The sequence below is a fragment of the Trichechus manatus genome, unplaced genomic scaffold, assembly GCF_000243295.1.
Source record: "Trichechus manatus latirostris isolate Lorelei unplaced genomic scaffold, TriManLat1.0 scaffold00017, whole genome shotgun sequence".
NCBI lineage: Eukaryota > Metazoa > Chordata > Mammalia > Sirenia > Trichechidae > Trichechus > Trichechus manatus.
The window spans coordinates 15,142,629-15,163,096 of record NW_004443953.1 but is presented as its reverse complement, the minus strand read 5'-3'; the positions used below and the strand labels follow the sequence as shown (position 1 = coordinate 15,163,096).

General features: G+C 36.4%; 1 protein-coding gene across 3 annotated transcripts in view; it reads left to right on the top strand.

Moving 5' to 3' along the window:
- ATG5 (autophagy related 5) overlaps positions 1-20,468 on the top strand; it is a 171,003-nt gene that overhangs the window by 66,263 nt on the left and 84,272 nt on the right. For all 3 annotated transcript variants that reach the window (XM_023727615.1, XM_012554419.2, XM_023727616.1), the window contains one exon: positions 7,326-7,488. In XM_023727615.1, coding sequence (XP_023583383.1) covers positions 7,326-7,488 — 163 coding nt within the window. The remainder of the gene's footprint in view (positions 1-7,325; positions 7,489-20,468) is intronic.

The following is a 20,468-nucleotide window of genomic DNA, read 5'->3' as shown; positions in this document are numbered from 1 at the left end:
TTATAGGTCTAGAAGCCAGGATCAGTAGCGTGGCATTGTTTTGAGAACATTCAACATTATCTTGTAAAGCATCTGCCTCAGGCCATGCTCCAGGCAATGACTCAGGCAAGTGCTCTTTAGAGGCAGCTGGGCTTGGGCGTATCTCCTCAGATGGGAGTAGAGGGGATAATGGTTTTTCTGGGAAGGGTGGTTTAGCTGACAAACATGAAGTAATCTCTCCAGATGGGACTGGTTCTGCTGGCAGGAGTGATTCAACGGAATTTACAGGCTCAGTGCCCCCAGCTTCCTGATTATTTGCCCGTATGTCCCCATCCCAAGTCTCAGGATCGCATCTCTTCCCTATCAGTGCCCTTACTTTAACTTCAGACACCTCAATGGTTGGCAATTGAGCTGGCGTTGTAATTCAGCCACTCTTACAGTAAGACTCTGGGTTTGGTTTCCAGCAGTTTCGGCTCTGTTAGGACAAGAAATAAGGCTTTCTTTCAAAGCGCAAGTGGAAGCCCTGAGGTCATGTATGCGGCACTTGAGCCTTGTCTCTGAAGCCCTGAGCGCACCTCTTTCCTTCATCAGTTTGTCTAGTGAAATTAGGACAAACCAATCAGGTTCCTTATACCTCTCATTCTGACAAAGCTGTAGAAAGATATCACACACGTGTTCACCCTGAGCCACACCTTTCACCAATAGCTGATCTACCGGTGGTGATATTTTGCATATTTTTATTGCCACCTCACTCCATGGACTTGCAGTGACCTTTACTGTTGGAAGCAGAGTCACCAATGTCTTTATGACTGCAGACTTGAGAACCAATTTAGAAAACTCATCCTTACAATTTTGTTTCTCTAGAACCACTCCCGGTACCAAATGCCTTAGTCTGGGTTCTCTAGAGAAGCAAAACCAGCAAACTGTATAAATATATATAGAGAGAGAGACGTTATATCAAGGAAACAACTCACATGATTGTAGAGGGTAGAACGTCCCAAGTCCATTGATCAGGGTAGAGGCCTCTCCCAAGTCACACAGCCGCAGAAGCTGGTAAGCCCAAGATCAGCAGGTCAGAGAGCAAGGCTCCCGCTCACAGGCTGTGTAGATTGACGAATCCCAGGTTCAGCAGATAAGCTGACAGCTCAAGTCCCAAGAACGGGAGATGAGATGACAGGAAACATCCGCAGGATCCAGAGAGAGCAAAAAGCCAGAATGTCTGCTTATATTCAGATGCGGGCCACACCCCCAAAGAGACTCCCTTTCATTTGATTAGCTACTCACAGTATATTCAATAATAGGAGTGATTACATTAAAACACTGAGAATCACTGCTTAGCCAAGTTGACACACAGTCTTAACCATTACAGTAGGTTGATTGTTGCCAGAGGCTGGAGGTAGGGGGAAATGGGGAGTGACTGCTAATTGGTATGGGGTTTCTTTTCAGGTGATGAAAATGTTATGGAATTTGATGGTTTTAATGGTTGCACAACCTGTGAATATGATGTAAACCACTGAGTTGAACACTGTAAAATGAGTTATGTGTGAATTGTATGTTAATTATATCTCAATTTTGAATTAAAATAATTTTCTGTATTTGGGGAAAAACGTCAATTTGTGGCCATGGAGTCCAACAGAACCTAAGCACGGTAAGTATATAGAAAACCATTTGTTATATTATATAAAAAGAAATAAAAACTATTTAAAGCAAGAATAATAGAATTTTAAGGAGAGGTTCATAATATATGTATAAGTAAAAGATATGATTGCAGTAGTAAGAAGAGTGAGGGTACTAAATCCTCAAGTAGCCATGGGTCAAAGAGGAAATCACGAGGGAAATTTAAAGATATTTTAAAATGAGTGATAATAAAGATACAACATTGAAATTTGTGGAATTTACCTAAAGCTGTACTTAAAAGGAAATTTAAAACTTTTACTTTCTATAACAGAAAACCATTATTTACCAATATCAGGAATGAAAAATGGGATATCACTACTGATCCTACAGACATTAACAGGGTAATAGACTATTTTAAACAACTTCATACCCTTACATTTGACAAATAGACAAACTCAATGAAAACACAATTTACCAAAACTGACAAGAAGAAATAACAGATATAAATAGCCCTTTAACCTATAAAGAAGTTTAATTTGTAGTAAAAATCACCACAGAGTAAAACTCCTGGCCCACATGGTTTTATTGGTGAATTTTGTCAAATATTGAAGGAAAAAATACTACCAATCTTTATGAACTTTATCCAGAATACGAGGCTGAGGAACAATTTTCATCTTGTTTTAGATGCCAGAATAACTCTGATACCAAAGCTTGTTAAAGACATTAGAAGAAAGCTACAGACCAATGTCTCTCATGAATATAAATGGAAAAACCCTCAAAACATACTAGCAGATTGAATCCAGTGATATATGAAAAAGGACAGTACACCGATCAACAGTGTATGTTGATTCAACAGTGTTGATTCAGTATTGAAATATCAATTAAAGAATCAATGTAATTCACCACATTAACTGAGCAAAGTAGGAAAATCATATGATCAAATCAATAAATGCAGAGATAGCCATTGAAAAATTTGATACTCGTGATTAAAACTCTGTGTAAACTTATGAATAGACGAGAATCTCCTCAATTTGGCAAAGGGCATATATGAAAAGTCTACAGCTAAGTGGTGATTTATTGAATGTTTTACCTTAAGATCTGAAAATGGCAAGGATGTCTTCTCCCACCACTTCTGTAGGTAGTTCTACCATAACACACATATGTGTTCCTAAAAATCAGAGTGCTATTAAAAGTTGCACAATAAAAACCATAGGGCTTATGGGGAAAATAGGGCTAGGGGCACAACACCGAAAAACTTCATCAGTGACAAAAAAGTTAGGAACCTAATAAAAACCATAGCAGAGTTTTACACATATTAAATGACAAAATCTGCTTCTGAAAGGTCACAGCCTTGAAAACCCTGTGGAGCACAGTTCTACTCTACAACGCATGGGGTCTCCATGAGTCTGAATCAACTTGATGACAACTAATAACAGCAACAACACAGTCAGTATGGCACTTTATGTTTAGAAAAGACTGGAAGCTTGCTTGTGGAAATGGGTGTCAGAAGAGTTTCAGCTTGTGAGTTATTGTGAAGTGATGAAAGGGCAGTTACATGAAATCAGACAGAAAATTGTAACACCAGATGTGTATGGGTGTGGTTCATAACGTGTATTGAGATAGCTAGTCAGTGTGGGAGGTGTGTGCGTGTGTGTTTTGTGTATTCTTATGTGGCTCACTTTAGTTGGGTGCTATTTTCTGTGTTTACCTAGTGTTTCTTTTTGACAAAATTGTGCATAAGTTAACAAATTCTTGTATTTGTTCAAATTGTTCCCTAATTAATCAATCACATTGGAACAAAACAAGAGTTTTCAAAACCAGTTTTAGAGCATAGCTGACTATATTTAACATTGTTTTGGAGGTCCTAGCCAGAACAGTAAAGCAAGAAAAAGAAATAAAAGGCTTAAAGATTGGAAAGGAAGAAGTAAAAATGTCGTTATTTGCTGATGACTGCATGATTATGTAGAAAGTCCTAAGGCAGCTATACAAATACTACTAGAACTATTGAGTCATGAGGTTAAAGGTCGATATAAAAAGTTAATTGTATTTCTATATAATAGCAACAAATGATTAGAAAATAACATTTCTAAAGCAGTTCCCTTTATTTCCAGTTGGCAACTCCATGTGTATCAGAGTAGGGTTTTTCAATGGCTGACTTTTCTGAAGTAGATTGCCAGCCCTTTCTTCCTAATTTCCTTTAGTAACATCAGACCTCAAAATACTTTTACAACTTAATGATAAAACAAATAACCCAATGAGAAGTTAAAAATAGGCAAAAGTCTTCGCAGAAGAACACGTCTGAATGGCCAATAAGCCCATTAAAAAGATACTTGATATTTTTAATCATCAGGGAAATATACAGTAACACTACAATGAGATATTGCTTCACAGTCACTGGAATGACTAAGATTAAAAGGACAGTATGAAGTTTAAGGACACAAAACAGTCAGACCTCTCATATGTTGCTGGTGGGAATATAAAATTATACTGTTACTTTGTAAAACAGTTTAACAGTTTTTAAAGAAGTTAAATGTATACTTACTCTGTAACCCTGCATTGCTATTTCCAGTTATATACCCAAGAAAAATGAAGACATATGTCCAAAAAAAGACTTGTACATTAATGTTAATAGAAGGCTGATTTATAATAGCCAAAATCTAGAAACGAATTGTGGTATATGCTTTCAGTGGAATACTATTCAGCGATAAAAAGGAACTAACTACTAATAAATGCATTATATGGATGAATCTCAAAAGCATTATGCTAAGTAAAAGATGCTAGATTACAAAATACTACATACACCGTGTGATTCTATTTACATGAGATTCTGTTGCAGGCAAAACTCATCTATATGATACAAAGCAGGTCAGTGATTGTCTGGGGTGGGAATGCAGATACTTACTGCAAAGGAGCACCAAGGAACTTTGTGGGGATGATGGTAATGTTCTGTTTCTTATTTGGGCTGACAGTTACACAGTGTCAGAACTCATCTAATTGTATACTTAACATCTCTGCATTTTATTGTATGTAAATCATATCTCAATAAAGTTGACTTATTAAAGGTAAGTTTATTGAGAGAGGGCATAGAGAGATGGGAAGAACATTCTTGCCTTCTGCAGCTTTCAGACTAGTGTGACATAATAATCTGTCAATAAGCATTGTAATACTGTCAAATAAATGCTATTATAGAGTCAAGTATTAGGAATAAAGGAGTAGAGGAAAGTTTCCTGGAGGAAGTGATAGAGAAGCTGAACCTGAAGATTGGGAGGATTGTTTTCAAATATACAAATAGTTGAGTGATTTGCAAGGAGAAAGAGTGTTCCAGGCAGAGGAAACAATTTGTGCAAAGGCACAGAAGTGAGAGGGTGTGGCTGCAAGAACTGGAAGAGTGTTTGAGTAGATGACAGGTATTCGGGATAGTTGGAAAAGAGAATGTGTATGGGTGTGTGTGTTGTGGTAGTGAGAGATTATACTGGAGAAGTTTAGCAAAGACCTACATAATTCAGTCTCGAAGATCTTAGAAAGAACTTCATTATAATTATTTTTGAAAGAGATTGATTTTATCCTAAAAGTAGAACTGAACAGAGTAGTGAGAAGATCACATTTTATGTTTTAGGAAGATCATTCTGGCTCCAAATGTGAAAAATTAATTAAAGGAGGCAAAACTGCAGGCATGGGACCCAGTTACAAAGTTTTTTAGAAATTGTCAGGTAGTTGTTAGTTTGTACTAGGAAAGTGACACTGGAGATGATGAAAAGTGAAGAGATTCCAGATCAATTTGGATCCAAGCTCGGCTTGGATCAGGTATGCACCTCTGCTCCATGCTGCTGTGCCTAACGGGTAATTATGCAGTGGCTCATCAGTTACTCAGTGAAACTGTGAGATTAGACTCTGTGAGAACAGAACAAGGCATGAACAGGGCAGAGAGCAGGCAGATTATTAAGGCTAACCCCTGTGGTTAATTCCTGATTATTTACATTTAAAAAATCTTCTTTAGGGAATAGTCATATATGATCTGATGCCTTTTCTCTTGAAGGGAGGGCATCTACTGTAAGTTTCCCGGTCATTCAGGAGTTTTGTTTTTGTTTTTTTTTGGTTTTTACTCCAATTTTCTGTATCAAAGCTCCATGACATTAAATGTTGTCTGTTAATACTGTAACATGAGTAGGCTGTTTTCTGCCATTATTATTTAACTCAGTTTTTGTTAAAGGACTTAAAGAATAACCTTTTTTTGCTAAAATTATGTTTGAGTATAAATATAATGTTTGATCTTAAATATTTAACCTTACAGAGGAAGTATTATTGCTTAGTGGTTAAGAGCTAGGGCTGTTGAGTTAGACTAGGCTTCAGTCTTCACTCCACTGTTTACCATATGACCACTCTCTCTACTCTCTGAGCCTTAAATTTTGTTTACCTGTACAATAGGGATAATAATAGTGTTTATCTCAAGGGCCTTTGTGAGGATTAAAGTAGATAATCCATATAAAAAGTCTTAACACAATGTCTGTCACATATTAAGTATTCAGAAACTTTTAGCTATTATCATTGTCTTTCCTTTTTTCAGTGAACAGTGAAATTACTCATCTCATTTATGTAACTGCTTATTTGTCAATGATTATTGCCTTATCTGCCTGAAAGGTGCAGTGAAAATATTAGGATATAAGTTTAGCTATTTGACCTTGTTGTTGTTGTTACCTGTCTTTGAGTCAGCCTTTGGCTCGTGGCAACCCCATGTGCACACACAATGGAATGAAATGCTGCCAGGTTTTGTGCCCAACCTCATGATTGGTTGCAGATCGGACTGTTGTGATCCGTAGTGTTTTCATTGACTGATACTGGAAATAGACCCAGGCCTTTCTTCCCTAGTCTGTCTTAGTCCAAAAGCTCCCCTGAAACCTGTTTGGCATAACCGGAACATGCAAGCTTCCACTGACAGATGGGTGGTGGCTGTGCATGAGGTCCATTGGCCAGCAGTTGGATCAGGGTCTTCCTCATGGAGGGCACTGAACCACCAGTGCCTCTATTTGACCTTAAAAACTACTTTTTAACAGCTTTATCAAGGTTTAACTGACTTATAATAAATTAAACATATTTCTCGTATATAATTTGATAAGTTTATACCACAGTTTGTTTATTCATTCACTTGTTGACATTTAAGCCATTTCCCAGTTTTTTGTTTTTGTTTTTTGTTTTTTTTTTTGGGTATTACAAATAAAGCTACTGTTGTGAACATTCTGTACAAGTCTTCGTATGGACTTTTGCTTTCATTTTTCTTAAGTAAATACCTAGTTGTGGAATAGCTAGGTCCAATGGTAGTTGTGTGTTTAACTTTTTTATGAAACTACCAAACTGTTTTCCAAAGTCTTTGTACCATTTTACACTCCCACCAGCAGTGTGTGAGTGTTCCATTCCACATCCATACTGACACTTGATATGTTCAGTCAAAAAGCTATTTTTAAAGATTATTACCCTTTAATGTGTTTTTTCTTATTATAAACACATATGATATTACATAAAGATTATTTGAATGAAGTACAAAATGTGCCAGATAACTAAAGATTTTTAAGTTGCCTTTAAAGTGTTTGGAGTTGTGCTGAAATCTCTTTATTGGCAAGGTAAGAGATGATTTGTTAAAAATAGTGGCAAATTGAAGGGATAGAGTTTTCCTTTGAGAAGCTAATTTGGTAATGTGTTTACCTGTTTTATATGTGTGTTTTTTCTTTTGATAGAGTTTTCCAGAAAAGGACCTTCTGCACTGTCCATCTAAAGATGCAGTTGAAGCTCATTTTATGTCTTGTATGAAAGAAGCTGATGCTTTAAAGCATAAAAGTCAAGTAATCAATGAAATGCAGAAAAAAGATCACAAGCAGCTCTGGATGGGATTACAAAATGGTAAATATAGTAATGTTTAATTTTGAAATCCCACTTTATCAACTGTAACTATAACCTTGTGAGTAATTGGTACGTCTTAGGATTGGTGGTAAAGTCCCTGGGTCTCTAGGTATGCTTGACTGCTAACCTAAAGGCTGGTGGTTTGAACCCACCCATCGGTACCATGAAGGAAAAGGCCTGTTAAGATTACAGCCAAGAAAACCTTATGGAGAAGTTCTATCGTGTAACACTTGGAATTGCCGTGAGTCAGAATCGACTCAGTGGCAACTAACAACAAGATTGGTGGTACAAATTTAAATTTCAGCCTCCAAGTCCAAAATTTTGCAAAGAAGCTACCATTAGTTACCTTCTACTTGTACCCTTCTAACATCCGTCTGTTCATAGATACTGTAGCATGAGACTGATCGCTTTGTCAATAACATGTCAGTATAAACTCTGTTTAACTTCTGAGGAAAGTGCCTTGACTCCTAAGAAGGGGTCTTTACTCCTCAGTCATGGCCTTCTAGGATTGAAACTGAAAACCCTGGGTGTGTACCAAGGTATTTTTGCTTTGGCAAAGCTCGAACTCCATCACGGTAAACACTGTGCTTACTTTCTCAGCACAGTAAGACTGTTGATTTGTGTTTCTGTTTTGTCTCCCCTTGTTGGCATTTAGAAAATATACTCAAGGGAAAAATGAGGGGAATCTGGAGCTCCACTCTGTAGACCCCCTCTTTTGGAGACCATAACTCCTTAATCTTGCCTGCATCGATGACTTGCAATGCCTTGAAACAGTGGTATTATGTACAAGCGGTCCTCACTTTCCATGGTCTGATATACTTGAATTTTAGTTACCATGGTTTAGTTTAGTAACACCAGTTCCCTAACAGCACGGTTCAGATTTCAGTTACCATAGTATATTAACCGTGGATAATTGCGTAAAGTACAAACTTCATTACTAGCCCTTCAGTCCACAGATCATTACTTAAATAACAGTTGTGCATCATGATCAGTGACCAGTCACATCACTCTTTGAAAGTCATCAGTGATTTGTCACTGCATATCTGTTATTCAGTTCACCACAAACAGGAAAATGTGTAGTTGTGTTACTTCCTTGTCTCCCAGCGGTAAACCTCCATGACCTACAAGTGGATAATTGAAAGAGGGAATAAGACCACCAAAGATGGAATTGCAGCAAACAAACAAAAAGTGATAATGCTGGAAGTGAAATATGAATAGAATGTAATGTAATAATAGAAGAAATAGGTGACTGAGGGATTGTTGGCACTGCCATCATTTTAGAGACTTTAGATATGCAGTCAGAGGAACTCAGTGAAGGTGAACTTACCAACATAAGTAAGGAAAGTGGTTGTGATGGAAAGGATGAAGATGTGCCAGAGGAAGTGATGCTGGCAAAAAACTTCACGATAAAGGAATTCTCAGAATATTTTGAAAGTGCAAAGGATAAAATGTTGAAAATTGACCCATCCTTAGAAAGGAGTATGACAGTTTACCAAGGTATAGAAAAGATGCTTGCTCATAAGTTATTTGTTGAGAAATCAAGCAGTGTTCAAACTACACTTGCCTAAGTTTTTTAGAAAGAAAATTTAATTCTTAATGTTTCTAATGTTTTAAATTACAGTGTATTAAATAAATACTAGTTTTATCTTTTAAATTGTCCTGTACATTAAAAGCCAACAGTAAGAGAGTTTTTCATGTTTGAGCAAAATTTTTTAAAGGTTGTGGAACAATCATAATATTTGCAATTACTTATTAAGATCACTTTGCACAGTTTCACTTTACGTAGTCATTTTTACAGTCCTGCACTACCATACATAGCAAACACTGCCTATATTATGTCCATCTTGGATAGTTGTTTTTGGTCAGGGAGGTAAGTTAGTCCAGTATAAGTTACTTTTTCATGACAGTAACTAGAATAAATACAAGAAAACTAACCTGAAAGCATAATTTTAAAAATGTGATCTCTTTGTATCCTTTGGATTATGTTATTATCATGTCAAAGAGGTATCCGTGGTTACTTAGTATTTATTAAACTTCCATTGTGCAAAATAGAGGGTATGATCTATGACCTCAGTAGCACAAAGACATATTTTCTAACAGTGTGTATTGTAAATTAAATTCTCTAATTTCCTTTTTCTTTAAGTTTTCTAGATTTGACCTGGGTTGTGTAGAGTTGCTCTTTATTTCATATTTATACATCTAATACTCCTCAACTAGATTTTTTAAGCTTTGCAAAGACAGACACCAGCCTTTTCACCTCATTTATGTAGCTGAGTACACAAATTCTCATAAAGAATTCATAATCCCTTAAGGTGTACTTTTTCCTTTTTCTTGCTGGCCATTTGAAGATGAAGTGATATTTTAGGAGGCTTCTGAATAAGAAGATAGCCTAAATGGAAGAAGACATAGATCATATAGAGAGAGAAGGAATCTGAGGATAATTTATCTTCAGAATTTAATTGAAGTAGACAATTTAAACATACAGATAAGTAGATGTTCTTGAAATCTCTTGTGAATGTAGTGAGTCTACTATGGAGAGCTTACGTATTCAGCAGAGGATTTTAAAAATGATTGAAATAGTTCAGTTGGGACATTGAAGAAAGATCTAGTTTTTAGTCCGAGCTCTACCAGTAGTTCCTTAGAGCAAGTCTGTTAACCCTTTGAGCTTCATTTTTTTAGTCTATAAAACAAGAGAATATCTGCTGTGTTGCCATACAGGCAGAGGCTTTAATGAAACACTAGTACAGTTTATAGAAAAGTGTTTGAAAGGAAGTAAAGCTGTCTTGTTGAAAGGAATTATTTAGAAGTCAATATGAGACTCCAGATTAGGGGTTGGCAAACTGTGGCGACCACCAGCCACCTGTTTTTGTAAATATCATCTCACCCAGTCATGCCCATTCATTTGTATATTGTCTATGGCTGGTTTTGTGCTACAACAGCAAGGTTAAATAGTTGTGACAAAGACCGTAAGCCTAAAATATTATACCATCTGGCCCTTTAAGAGAAAGTTTGCCAACCCCTAGATAGCTGACCAAACCATAGCTTATATTTTCCATTGACCTAAAGCATGCCTCAGAATGTCACACATTCAGAACTAGTGTAACTTAATATATCAGACATAGCCTAATAACTACCTTCAATCTTATTTCTTAGGCATAAAATTCTTTTTTTCCTATTTTTGCTGTAGCTAATGTTCTTTCTTAGATTTGTGATTGTTGGTATTTGGTTAAAATATACTTCATTTTTATTTTGGCTATAATTTTTTTTTAACTAAGTTTTGGTTTGTTTGTAATGGTCATGGTTGAGCTGCCACTACTCAAAATCTTAGGAGAGGTATACTGTGGATATAGGAGACCTTGGTGCTTTATTTTCTGTTTTTTTTTGAAAAAATATTCATTTAGGAAATCTTCAGCTGGGTGAATTCTTGTTTATAGACAATATAGTTTGGTGGTAAAATGCTGAATGTTTAAATTAAGGTAACTTGGTGAAAGATGGGTGTGGTTATTCTGCTCCTTCTGCCTGGAATGCCCTTTCTCTCGTTTTTTTGTATGTTTAACTCCTAGTCGTGCTTTAATGCTCATTTCTGTTGTCACCTTTTATGTATAGTCTTCTTTCTTATTTGTTTAGTCAACAAATATTTATTGACATGTGCCTGACACTGTGCTCGGTGCTAGGGATCATTCATCACTGATGGACACATTTGACCCCTGTCTTCATGGAGCTTACAGCCTTGCCAAGGCAGAACTGTTTGTGTTCTCCTACTGTCATGGCTCCTTGTCCGTATATATGCACCTTTACTCACATTTTATCACACTGTGTTTTGTGTTCTAGGTAGTGGAGATACAGCAGTGAACAAAACAAATTCTTGCCTTTGTGCAGCTTAAATTCTAGTGAGAGAGACAAACAGTTCTTTTCTAATATGGCAAGGAAATAATATTAACAGCTTTTCATAAATAAGATTAATGTTAGTATAAAAGAGAAGATGTGCCTTGTTTGAATTTACTTATGGAAATGGGTTTTAGGCTTAAGAATTTTTTCCTCCACAGGAAGACCCTATTTATGAAGTCAAAATGTTTTACTTTTTGGCTAGCATAATTGTAAATTTGTTAAAATAGAGATAAATCAGATGGTAACTGTATTTCATTCAAAACTGCACCTGTACAACATAACAGCTAATGATTTAAACAATTTCAAATAATTTCAAAGGCTGATTCTAATTTCCCAGAACTCTGTGAGAGAAATAAGAAAAGCTTATGAAACCAAGAAGACTCATTTAAGACATTCTGTGCCTTTCAGTGTTTTTTGGTTTTAAATGAGTTTTCTTTTAAGATATAAAAATATTTAACCTCCTTGTGAAACAAAGTTGATGACCACAAAAAAGCAAAGAAAGTAGCATTTTTTTAATTTATGAAACAGTTATCACTACATATGCAGGCTGCTTTTTCTATTAAATGTTGAGCTATTTTTCTTATAAGTTAGAAATTTTAGGGAAAAAAAATCCCAAATATTTTTAACATATGACTTAATTTTCAGTCTGGTTTTTGAAAGTGTGTGTTAAATTCTAAAAAGAGATGGCATTAAAAATTTTGATAAACCTTCAAATAAAGGCAAGATTTGAGTGCTAAATAAGTTGAAAATTTACTTTGTTTCTAAAGTATGCTTAATCTTTTTGAGCTAGTTAATTGTTTTTTTTTAGAGAATCAGTTATTTGACAGTGTGCCATGTTAACTTAAAACTGGTTTCTATGAGGAAGCAGTGATAGCCAAAGGCGGTTTTATAACAAGTCATAACATTTTGAAAATACTTTGTTTGGTAGGTGATATAAAAGATAAATAAATGCAAGGGTTCTAGCTCTGTGGAGGCTTGTATGATAAAGACAGATAGGTTGTAATCACATTGCTTTGTTTTTATTAGTTGCACATAGTTGAATAGGGTCACTATGAGTCAAAATTGATTCAATGGCAGTGGGTCTGGGGTTTTTTGTGTTTTTTTTTTTTTTTTTAATAGTAGAATAAGTATTGGACTGAGAATCTGTTAATCTGAGAAGGAGCATTGGACCTGATGTGTTTTTTGCTGCATCTCTTATCAGTTGTACGGTCATGGCAGATGACTTTTCTCTCTAAGCTAGAGTTTCCTTATAAATGTAAAAGTGGTTATACCTTAGTCTGTTGTTGTTATTAGCTGCCGTCGAGTTGATCCTCCAGCTCATTGTGACCCCCATGCACAATGGAACAAAACATTGCTCAGTCCTGTGCCATACCCATAATCGATTGCAGATTGGATTGTTGTGATCCATGGGGTTTTCATTGGCTGATTTTTGGAAGTAGATCACCAGGCCTTTCTTCTTAATCTATCTTAGTCCGGAAGCTCTCCTGAAGCCTGTTTAGCATCATAGCAACCCGCAAGCCTCCATTGACAGGTGAGTAGTGGCTTTGCATGGGGTGCAATGACCAGGAATCGAACCCGGGTCTCCCACATGGAAGGCAAGAATTCTACCACTGAACCACCCATACCCCCTTACCCAGTCCGTTAATGCTATCATAAAAAGGAATGTTGATTACTTTGATGCCATACCGATTTTTAAACTTACGCTGATTTCTACTAATTACTGTTTTACTTTCTGAATGCTCAAAAACACATTGTAGGATTTTGCTTGGATTTAACATCAGGTTTACCGGTTGATAAAATCGATATGCATTTTTAAATTGAAACATTTACCTGTCTCCAGACCTCAGACATCTCTCCCATTTTTCATTGTTTCACAAGATTATTGTCATTGGTTCTTTTATCATGAAGTTTTTTTTAGTACCCTCTAAAGTAATTGCCCTTTATCTGAAGGCTTGCATTAATTTAAAGCAGCAAAGTCATCATTGTCTCTGAGCCTATATAAGCATCATTTTTACCTCAGCTGTATGTTTTCGTCGTCTCCTCTTTGAAAACCAATCGGTTGTTGGAGAACATGGAAGCCAAACACAAGGTGAATAGTTGAGCTTTCTCTCTGTTGTCTCTTAATATGCTGTCTTCCTCAGTAATAGTCTTTATGTGTTCCTTCATATTTTTGCCAAACTCAGTTTATAAAGCTCACTTTGTTTTCTTACTACTTAGCCTGCCTGCCATAGCTTGGTTCATCTTTTATGGGTCTCATTTTAATGTTAACTCATTATACAGATAATCATTGAATACCTACTATGTGTTTTGTGTTCTTGGCAGTGGAGATATAGCAGTGAAGAAAACAGACAGAAATTCCTGCCTTTGTACAGCTTAATTCTAGTGGGAGAGACAGACAGTAAGCAAGTAAAATACATTGTGTGTCATATGACGATAAGTGCTATCGGAGAAAAATAAAGCAGGGAAAGATGAGAAGGGAGAATGTTGGGAGAGGGCATTGCTGTTTTAAAAAGGATGGTTAGGGAGACCTCACTGATTGGATGACACTGAATGAAAACCTGAAGTGGGACAGGGACTATGCGTTTATCTAGGCTTAAGAGGTTTCTAGGCAGAGGGACCTTCAAGGGCAAAGGTCCTGAGGTGGGAATATGCTAGACACTTTTGAAGTATAGAGACCTTTTCATAGCTTTACAGAGTGTTAGATAAGGTGAGTTTCTCTTCTGATACCCTTCTCTAGTGTACTTGTCACATTTTTCCTCTACCTACTGAGGCCAGTGCTCCCCCCTCACATTCTGTGCTTGTTAGATTCTTTTTGTGTTAGAAATTTTAATGTCTTAAATCTTGATTATATCCATAGTATCATTTAATCTTCTGGTAAGATATTACTTTTTTTTTTCTGACCTATATTATGTTTAACAGGGCATAGTGAACAGAATTTATGTACACTATTCCATGTTCTTTTTGTTGCTTATTTTCTCCTTTCAATTATTAAACACCTTTTCCATTATTCACTCCTTTAAAATAAAATACATTCCTTTATTGCTTGGAGTTCATTATTAGAGATAAATCCTACATGTATCATTTTAATGCTGTTTGTTCTCTTATGCATTAGCAAAAGTGGATAGTAGGATTTTCTACATTTTAGCAGATTCTCTTTTGTCACATCAGATGTCCAGAAGCGTACCAGTACCAGCCCTATGGATTTTGTACTGTCTTCCCTGTGTTCCTTCAAAAGAAGTGACCAAAGTCTGCTATACTTGGAGCTGAGAGTGGTGAAAGAGGAGGCTGACATTTTTTTTCAATTTTTGATGCTCCTAAGTATTATTTCTCAGAGTATAAGAAACTTGCTACCTCAGGAGATCAGTATTCTGTAAGAATAGTCTCATTTCTTTTGTTTAGTCTCTGTAATACTGATTCTCCTCTCATGTTTTACTCAACTTTTAAATTTTAGTTTTGCTTTTCCCCCACTTTTTCAGAATTTTTTTCTGAACTTTTTTATTTTTTTAATCTGTCAAGTGTCTTTTTTTTTACATAGATAACATTTTTTATTTTAAAAAAACAAAAACCTGTATTTTCCAAAGCAACAACGACAAAATAGTAAGCTGCGTGGTATTGTTTACATTTTTGCAGATCTCGTTAGTGTCTGGCTCCATAGAAGACAGCTGGATACTTGTATCTGCTTATGCATTCAGTCTGTTGTCATATGCTGTTTGGTTGAAGTATATGAAGAAAATCCAACCTCATAGAGATATATGGTAAAAAGGAGTAGTGTTTTAATAACTTTTTTAGATAATTGTGGCTATTCTTTTTTTTTTAATAATTTTTTTGTTGTTGTAAATATACACAGCAAAAAAGATACCAATTCAAGTTTCTGCATGTACCGTTCAGTGGCATTAATTACATTCTTTGAATTGTGAAACCATTCTCACCCTCCTTTTCTGAGTTGTTCCTCCCCCATTAACATAAACTCACTGCCCCCAAGGTTCCTATCTAATCTTTTAAGTTGATGTTAATTTGATCCCATATAGACAGATCTTAAAAGAGCATAATACTCAAGGCAGACATTCTTTACTAGTTAAGCTAAACTATTGTTTGGTTTTAAGAAGATATCATGGATTGAATTGTGTCCCCAAAAAATGTGTGTCAATTTGGCTGGGCCATCATTCCCAGTATTGTATGGTTATCCACCATTTCGTGATCTGATGTGATTATCCTATGTGTTGTAAATCCTAACCTCTGTGATGATAATGGGGCAGGATTAGAGGTAGTTATGCTAGTGAGACACAACTCAGTCTACAGGATTAGGTTGTATCATGAGTTGATCTCTTTTGAGATATAAAAGAGAAAAGTGAGCAGTGAGGAGAGGGACTTCTACCACCAAGAAAGAAGAGCTGGGAGTGAAGTGCATCCTTTAGACCTGGGGGTCCCTGTGCTGAGAAGCTCCTAGATGAGGGAAAGATTGATGACAAGGACCTTCCCCCAGAGCTGACACCCTGAATTTGGACTTCTAGCCTCCTAAACTATGAAAGAATAAACTTCTGTTTGTTAAAGCCAGCCACTTGTGATATTTCTGTATAGCAGCACTAGATAACTAAGAAGACTTCAGGGGATATTTTTGGTTTAAGGTTTAAAGATTATCTCAGGGCAGTAGTTTCAGGGGTACATCCAGCCTCTATGGCTCCAGAAAATCTGGAGTCCATGAGAATTTGAAATTCTCTTCTGTATTTCTCCCCTTTTGATCAGAGTTCTTCTATAGAATCTTTGACCAAAACGTTCAGTAATGGTAGCTGGACTCCATCTAGTTCTTCTGGTCTCAAGGCAAACGAGACAGTTATTCGTGGAGGCAATTAGCCACACATTCCATTTTCTCCTTTTGTTCCTGACTCCTTCCTCTGTTGTTCCAGGTGAATAGAGACCAATTATTGTGCCTTGAATGGCCGCTTGCAAGCTTTTGAGACCGCAGGCACTACGCAGTGAACTAAGAGGTAGAACAGAAGCACTAAACATGTTATTAGGTCAGTTGACTGGAATGTCCCATGAAATCATGATCCTAAACCTTTAAACCAAGGAACCAAATCCTGTGAGGTATTCGGTTGTTCATAAGTAGCCTCAGCAGGTACTCTTTTTTATTTTTTGCCATTTCAACTTTTTACAGGTATACAACTTATTGACAGCAATTATATTAATTGGCTGTGCAACCCTACCTTTAATCAGTGTGATTTTTCCATCACTGTAAACCAAAACTCAGTATTTTATAAGCAGTAACCTACCTCTTTTCCCCTCCCTCCTGTCCCTGGTAACCACTAAGAAACTTAGGTCTCTATACATATGCTTTTGTTTTTTTATTTAAATGAGGTCATACAATATTTTTCCTTTTGTGATTGACTGATTTCACTCAGCGTAATGTCTTCAGGCTCCATCCATATTGGAGCATGTATCAAGGCTTCATTTCTCTTACTGACTGAGTAGTATTCCATTATATGTATGTACCACATTATTTTATCCATTCATCCGTTAATGGGCATTTAGGTTGCAGAATACAAAGTCAGTTCACTCTGGCTGCTAAATGGAGAATGGAATAGAAGAGACCAAGAGTGGAAGTGGAGAGGCTCTGTTGTTAGTCCAGGTGTAGAATAATGGTGGTCTTTAGGGTGACGATAGATAGTAGAGATGGAGAAAAGTCAGTAGATTTGGGGTTTATTTTGGAGTTAGAATTGACAGAATCTGTTGTTGGATTAAAATCCCTAGGTGGTGCAGATCATTAACATGTTCACATGCTAACCGAAAAGTAGGAGATTCAAGTCCACCCAGAGACAAACCTCAGAAGAGAAGTCTGGCAATCTACTTCTGAAAAATCAGCCATCGAAAATCCTATGTATGGAGCACAGTTCTACTCTGACACACATGGAGTCACATGAGTCTGAATTGACTCTATGGCAACTCGTTTTTTATTTTTTTTTGATTGAATGGAGAAGTTGAGATAAAAGAAAAGAATTATTCCTAGGGCTCTGGCTTAGGTGATGGTGCTTTATACTGGGATATGAAATACCAGATAAATAATTTAGGGATGAGAAACAAACCAGAATTTTGAGACTGAAAGTTTGAGATGTCTGTGAGACATTCAAGTGGAGATACACTGAGTTGGATGTTGCTAAAGTTAAGTATTGTGTGTGGCAGTAGATGGAGAAGGCTTATTAGATTTGAACCTAATGCTGCAGCTTCTAATTCACATTCTGTTTACCTTCACAATAAAAATACCACAAAATAAATGGCAGCTTTTTTATATTAGCTTCAAGGATATGACAGTTGATATGTCCCAGTGATACAGGCAGTGAAATACGGGCAGTCCGATTTATACCGGATGTTTAGCGATTCTTTATATCCACTAACCATTGTGTGGCTTTCTTTCTACCTACAGCTGAATTAATCTTTTCCATTATTGTTTTGCCTGCAACACTTTTTGCAGGAAGGTGAGTAAGTTCATTCTGAAGCTGCGTGTGAGGCTTTCAAGAATCTACAACTTTGTGAGAAAGTTGCTTAAAGCAAACTTGTAACCTACTTAAGTATTCAATTAGGTTTTACTGTGTAACAAGCAGGTAGTTTAGTATGTACATTACGTGTTTCAAATTAGTCTCTTGGTGTTCTGCTTTTTGTAGTTAAAATAATGGTGGAAATATAAGAAGTTTACGCATTTGGCTTTTTAATATAAAGCCATAAAGATTATTTGCTAGACTTTTGGAAAGGATTGTTCTTGAAGTTACATGATTTAAATGAATAAATAAATTTTGTAATAATTTGGATTATAGTCTCTTACAATGCAAGTCTGAAGTAGACTTGGCAGTGCGTATCATGGATAATAAAACTTGTGAAAACATTTAGACAGTTATTTCACAATACATTACTGATGGTATTAGCATAGGCCTGTTGGGAAGAGTTCACTACTAACAGTGAATGGTCATATACCCCAGAGTTCATCAACGATAGGGAATACATTTTTGCCTGTGATTCAGTTAATACATGTATAAGTCTGTATAAGAGTAGGTTGATACTTCTGTGTAAACTCTTATTAGCAATTAAAAATATTTTTAATGAATTCTTAAAATAGTGTTAATATGATGCAAAAGTTTAGTTTGTAGCATCCTTTTAAATTGACATGTCAAATCATTGAAGTAAAAAGACCATCAAATTTTATTTGTATTTGGTCTAGATTAAAGAATTTTAAATATTTATACCTTCTAAGATACTGTTGGAGCCCTGGTGGCACAGTGGTTAAGAGCCTGGCTGCTAACCAAAAGGTTGGCAGCTCAAGTCCACCAGCCACTCCTTGGAAACCCTGTGGGGCGTTCTACTCTGTCCTGTAGGGTCACTATGAGTTGGAATCGACTTGACGGCAATGGATAAGATACTCTGCTTTTCTTAGAAGTTAAGTTTGAGAAGGTCCGAGAAGCTTTTCTTCATGAATGTTGATACACTGTGTAGAGGAAATGTAGACAGACGTCTGTCTGATCAGTGAATCTCAGTCTTGGAGTCATGACTGAGTTTACAGTATGATTCCTTTTCTTAAAAAAAAATATACATGCACAGAGGCATATACATGTATGTTGTTGTTAGGTGCCCTCGAGTCAATTCCAACTCATAGTGATCCCATAGGACAGAGTAGAACTGCCCGTAGAATTCTCTAGACTGTAATCTTTACAGGAGCACATCACCAGGTCTTTCACCCACGGAGCTGCTGGATGGGTTCGAACTGCCAACCTTTCGTTAGCTTATTTTGTTTTTAAATGAATTTTTTAATTACGGAACGTTTTAAAAGAGTTTCGTGATTCTCCTTAAAAGAACAGGAAATCCCTAGATGTATTTACTTTCCTAATCATTTTTAAAATTTTTTCCACTAGCCCCTCATCACCTTTCTGGAGAGCAGTGGTTCTTAAAAGTGTAGGCCTTGGGCCAGAAGCATCCTTATTACCTGGGGACTGATTAGAAATGCAGTTCTTGGGCCCTACCCTGGATCTACTGAATCAGAAGCTCTGGGATAGGACCCAGTAACCTGCATTTCCACAGGCCCTCCAGGTCATGGTAGAGTTAAGTCCAAAGCCTGGGCTGTTCCATTTATCAAGTTTCTCGTGTGTTCCAGCAGCCCAGCCCTTGAGAGCTAGTGTTGTTTAGTTGTTATGACTCATTTGGGCTGTATTTGGAACCATATTCTTTTTTTAAACAAAAGAAATTTGGCATATTAACAAATTAAACAGTTATTTTAACTAGTACCTCTTAATGTGAACTAGCCCTGTAAACTTCTTATTGTAAACTTAACCATAATTGTTTCCGGATAATGGTAATTATTTTATTTTTGCTGAGGTGACTATTAAATGACGAATCCTTTCATTACATTAAGACTAAATTCTGGGTCCATTTTTGTAGTAAGTAACGTGTCTTCTATATTTTTCCTTTTTTGCTTCCTTTCATCCACCTCTCTAGCTGTCTGTGTAGCACTTGATCTAGTTTTGTATATATTAACAACTTTTCTTTTCCTCTCTCTTCTCATTTACACTTATTTAGTGTCTGCCCCATTCCTTCATTATCCTTCTAGGGTCTGGATGGTCAAATCTTAGCTCAACATCAGTAATTACCTTAATGTGTTACTTCTTCCCAGGCATCATGTGCTTTTTAACAAAGGCCTAGAAAGGTATTGAGAATTTCAGAATTTCAAGCACCCCCAGCCCCCACAGCTCCCCATCCCCCCGGCCCCCATGACATTCTTCCGTGTGTACACGAGTCCTGATTAGTGGCTGTGATGATGAATTCTGGTTGTCAAAAATCTATATATTAAGAATATCATTTCCTTTTGTTTAATTTTATCATGTGGTGATGCTCAGTTCTATTTTGATTTATTCATTAGTATTATTATTCACTTTTATCTTTTAAAGTTTACTTGTAGCAGATATGTTTACATTTAAAGCCAGATATGTTTTGATAATGAAATTTACCGTAAGTACTGCAAGTGAAAGGTGGTGCTACAATATATGCTTGGAAGAACAGTTCTGATGATTATACTTGCGTGAACACAATCATATGATGGTAAAACTGGCAAAAAC